This window comes from Saimiri boliviensis, chromosome X, assembly GCF_048565385.1.
Source record: "Saimiri boliviensis isolate mSaiBol1 chromosome X, mSaiBol1.pri, whole genome shotgun sequence".
Lineage (NCBI taxonomy): Eukaryota > Metazoa > Chordata > Mammalia > Primates > Cebidae > Saimiri > Saimiri boliviensis.
In genome coordinates, this window is record NC_133470.1 from 86,159,884 (window position 1) to 86,164,787 (window position 4,904).

The 4,904-nt window shown below is 44.9% G+C and overlaps 1 protein-coding gene across 1 annotated transcript; it reads left to right on the forward strand.

Annotated features, from left to right (window-relative positions):
• Positions 1-301: 301 nt before the first annotated feature.
• MAGEA10 (MAGE family member A10) lies at positions 302-1,417 on the forward strand. Its single transcript, XM_010331269.3, has one exon. The coding sequence runs from the start codon at positions 302-304 to the stop codon at positions 1,415-1,417; it is 1,116 nt and encodes a 371-aa protein (XP_010329571.1).
• The last annotated feature ends 3,487 nt before the right edge of the window (positions 1,418-4,904 follow it).

The window sequence follows — 4,904 nt, forward strand, 5'->3', positions numbered from 1 at the left end:
CCACCTACCCTACTGCCAGTCCTGGAGCTGTGGCCTCTGCTGGCTGCATCCTGAGGAGCCGTCTCTTGCTTCCTTCTTCAGATTCTCAGGAACAGGGAGACCAAGAGGTCAAGAGCTGTGGAACGCCACAGAGCAGCACCGAAGGAGACCTGTAAGTTGGCCTTTGTTAGAACCTCCAGAGTGTGGTTCTCAGCTGTGGTTCTCAGTGGCCACATACATCCTCCCTCTCTCCCCAGGCCTGTGGATCCCCATCACTCAACTCCTGTCCACACTGCCACCTGCTACACTGATCAGAGTTATCATGCCTCCACCTCCAAAACGTCGGCGTCTCATGCCCGAAGAAGACCTTCAATCCCAAAGTGAGACACAGGGCCTTGAGGGTGCACAGGCTCCCCGGGCTGTGGAGGAGGATGCTTCCTCATCCACTTCTACCTGCTCCTCCTCTTTTCCATCCTCTTTTCCCTCCTCCGCCTCTCCCTCCTCCTCCTCCTCCTGCTATCCTCTAATATCAAGCACCCCAGAGGAAATTTCTGCTGATGATGAGACATCAGATCCTTCCCAGAGTGCTCAGATAGCCTGCTCCTCCCCCTCGGTCATTGCCTCCCTTCCATTAAGCCAATCTGATGAGGGCTCTAGCAACCAAAAGAAGGAGAATCCAAGCACCCTACAGGCCCTGCCAGACACTGAGTCTTTACCCAGAAGCGAGATAGATGAAAAGGTGACGAATTTGGTGCAGTTCCTGCTCTTCAAGTATCAAATGAAAGAGCCAATCACAAAGGCAGAAATACTGGAAAATGTCCTAAAAAATTATGAAGACCATTTGCCTGTGATGTTCAGTGAGGCCTCTGAGTGCATGCAGCTGGTCTTTGGTCTTGATGTAAAGGAAGTAGACCCCACTGGCCAATCCTTTGTCCTTGTCATCTCCCTGGGCCTTACTTATGATGGGATGCTGAGTGATGTCCAGAGTATGCCCAAGACTGGCATTCTCATATTTATCCTAAGCATAATCTTCACAGAGGGCTACCGTGCCTCTGAGAATGTCATTTGGGAAGCACTGAATATGATGGGGCTGTATGATGGGATGGAACACTTCATTTATGGGGAGCCCAGGAAGCTGCTTACCCAAGATTGGGTGCAAGAAAACTACCTGGAGTACCGGCAGGTGCCCGGCAGTGATCCTGCACAGTACGAATTCCTGTGGGGTCCCAGGGCCCACACTGAAATTAGGAAGATGAGCCTCCTGAAATTTTTGGCCAAGGTAAATGGGAGTGATCCCAGATCCTTCCCACTGTGGTATGAGGAGGCTTTGAAAGATGAAGAAGAGAGAGCTAAGGCCATTATTGCCACCACAGATGATACTACTGCCACGGCCAGTGCAAGTTCTAGTGCTACAACCAGCTTCTCCTATCCTGAATAAAGTCAGATAGACTTTTCACTGTGTTTTAAAAGGGAAGCCAAATACCACATTATGTCACTCATATGTGGAGTCTTAAAAAAAAGTTGATATTGTGGAAGTAGAGAGTAGATCAGTAGTTACCAGAGATTGGGGAGAGGAAGGAGAAGATGGGCTCTGAAGTGATTAGCCAACATGGAAAACTACGATTAAATAGGAGGAATAAGTTCTAGCTTTCTATTGCACAGTAGGATGACTGTAGTTACATTAAGATATTATATATTACAAAACAGCTAGAAGGAAGGCTTTTCAATATTGTTACCACAAAGAAGTGATAAATGCATGAGGTGATGGATACACTACCTGATTTATTATACTGCATACACATGAATCTAAACATCAAAGTGTACTTCATAAATATCTACAATTATATGTCATTTTTTTTTAAATTTATGAAAACAAATGACAAGAGAAGCCAATGATGTATGTAGTCCAGGGCCAGGCTGAGGCTGAGGAAAATACAGTGCCTAACATCTTTGTCTTACTGTTCTCTTTGGATAGCTTGGGGACTTCTTTGCTTTTCTTGGTATTTTATTTTATTTTATTTTATTTTTTTATTTTTTTATTTTTTTTTTCAGAGTCTCACTCTGTCACCCATGCAGGAGTGCAGTGGCGCAGTCTTGGTTCACTGCAGCTTCTGTCTCCTTGGTACAAGCGATTTACCTGCCTCAGCCTCCCAAGTAGCTGGGATTACAGGTGCATGCCATCACACCTGGCTAATTTTTGTTTGTTTGTTTGTTTTTAGTAGATACGGAGTTTCACCATGTTGGCCAGGCTGGTCTCAATCTCCTGACCTCAGGTAATCCACCCGCCTCAGTCTCCCAAAGTGCTGGGATTACAGGTGTGAGCCACTGGACCCAGACTCTTCTTGGTGTTTTAAAATGTTGTTACTTGTACTAGAAAGTTTATGAGCTTCAGAATCTAAAGTTACACATTTATTTCTGTTTATCCAGTTTAAGAAACAGTTTTGCTCTTTTGTAAAACAAATTAGGAAACCTTCCATTTTATTTGTAATCTGTAATAAAACAACATGGAATTGGAATAGCAATTTTCTTGGAAATATGAAAAAATATTAGAAATTAGAGAAAATAATTTTGTGTTAATATTTTTATTTATTTATTATTTTCATCCTGCAAAATTAGAAGTTTTATCCCTGTATCTTGTTAAGTCAAAATTAAACTGTAATAAATGAAACCTTTGCTCACTGGTGCATTTCCTCCGCAAATATCCACTAAGCATCTGGTCTATGGAAGGCTATGGGTCTGTAGTGGAAATGCTAAGTTAAGCCAGAACCACCTTTACCCACAGGGTGGTAGAGTCCAGGGGCTGCAGTCAAGTAATAAGGTGGCAAGATACCCTCTATGACATAGAGGAAAGAAAGACAGGGGTGAGGGTATTGGGCTGTAGGTGAGAGTAGTCAAGTGTACATACCCTGAACCAGGACTTTTGGGGCTTTGAGAAACTGCCGTTCCTTCCGGTGAAAATGAATCCAAAGAAGCTGTGTGGTGCCAGAGCCAGAGTCCCACATAGTTGAGAGAAAATCCTGGGATGTAAAACTGCTCTGAGCAGTTCCTTTTGGGTGATGAATGAACAGAAAGGAGTCTCCACCTGGGGCAGGAATGGAAAGTCTTCTGCACTCTTGTCTCAGTGCAGTTGCACAGCACAATAATTAGATGATAGATGCCCATATCACATGCAAAGTCTCCTGAGAGAGAAGGATCTCATAATCAATAAGCCTATGAATTGATGCCTAGAGGTGAGCTGACTCCATTAGAGAAACATTTTAATTGGGTTACTTTTAGTGTAATTTGAACAACACTAAGCAGGGGCTAGATTTTGAGTGGTGATGAAATGAATGAAAATCATGATTTGGATGAAAAAGAAGCTTGGAGAGAGGGAAGGAGATGATCCTTGACTCAAATTCCATGAGCTCTGAGCAGCATTCTGCAGGGGAAACTCCTGCACATGAAAATTTGAAAATATATCCTCTAAGAGGGAAAATCTGCTGAATTTTATATATGAAGCAACATTTATGACTGATTTGGGATTCCGTGTCCCATTGAGCTGCATATTCTGAGATGTACTGGATAACAATGATAACAAAAATTCCAGAGTAGACTGTCGTAGAATCTGGGGTCAAATAATATTAGAAATAACAGCCATCTGCCATTCATTAAACTTCTAAATACTCCAGGCCCTGAGCCAAGTGCTTCACTTATTTGCACACACTCCAGTAGTCCTATTGGACAAGGCTTATCACACCTGCTTCATAGATAAAGAACCCAAGGCTCACAGGGCTTGGGCATTTTCCAGAATCACATGGTTAGTAAGTAACAGGGCTGGAACAAGACTCCTAATCTGAATTCCTGTAGAGCCCATGCTGTTCCCATGCCTCCCAGCCTGAGGCCGACCTCCTAAGTAGTAACTCATTTCTCTTCTCAACACTGTACCATGTTTCTCAGGTGATAAAAATAAGGACTCTGAGGCCAAGGTAGCAGTAGCAGGCCTAGATAAGGCAACAATGAGAATCAAACACTATTTGAGGGTGGCCTGTGGACCTTATTAACCCGGGGACCTCCTGTGTCAATCCCCAGGGTTCCTTGAGAGCTGACTCTACCCAGGAGGTGGCATTTCTTTTCAGAGCCAGCCCTTTCCCACATTACAGCACCCTTCTCCTGGTTGTCCCCAGTGTTCCCTCCTATCCAAATCTGGAACCTGGTCTGCTGCCTAGCTTGTCACTTTGTTCTCTGCTGGAGGATGTGCCCAGAACACAGTGAAGAAGCCCAGAATCACCTGCTTACCCTGTGACACAGAGCATGCCTACACCCTACAAAAGTATTCTGACTGTTCTGTACCATTCTTGGAAATTCCTCTTATAGCAGATGTCTAACTATCATTGTCTAAAGTCAAATTTATGTTGAAAGGGATGTTCAACTTATCCTCCGCTTTCAAAGGATTTGGTTAGGAGCCGGGGAAGGAGCGTAGACAAGACACCCTCGGCTCACAAGGGACACTGGAAGGATGCAGGGAAGAGCAATTACTAGAGTCCATGAGCAAGACCACGTGTGAAACTGTCCACAGAGCCCCAGGCAGTCTGGCATTCAGAGCTCTGAATCCAGATTTCAGCCTGATGGATGCAGAGGCCTGAGGGAGAGAAGGGGGAAGTGGTGAAGGAGGATGGGACAACAAACAGAGGTAGGCTTGGGAAATCTGGACATCATCATCACCAACAGGATGTGGCTATGTGATCTGAATGGGCAGGCCAGTCGGCTGAATGCATCAGCGGCTTGCCGGACACCTTATGCTCATTCAAGATTCCCCTCCTTCTGTCAGGAAGAGTATGGCTGGCTCTCTGCATCATTCTAGGTGAGCTATCTCTCTTGACCACTCCAGTGATCCTGTGCACCCTTGCCAGCATCCGAAGGCTGGGAGCTATCTTTTTGCCTACTGC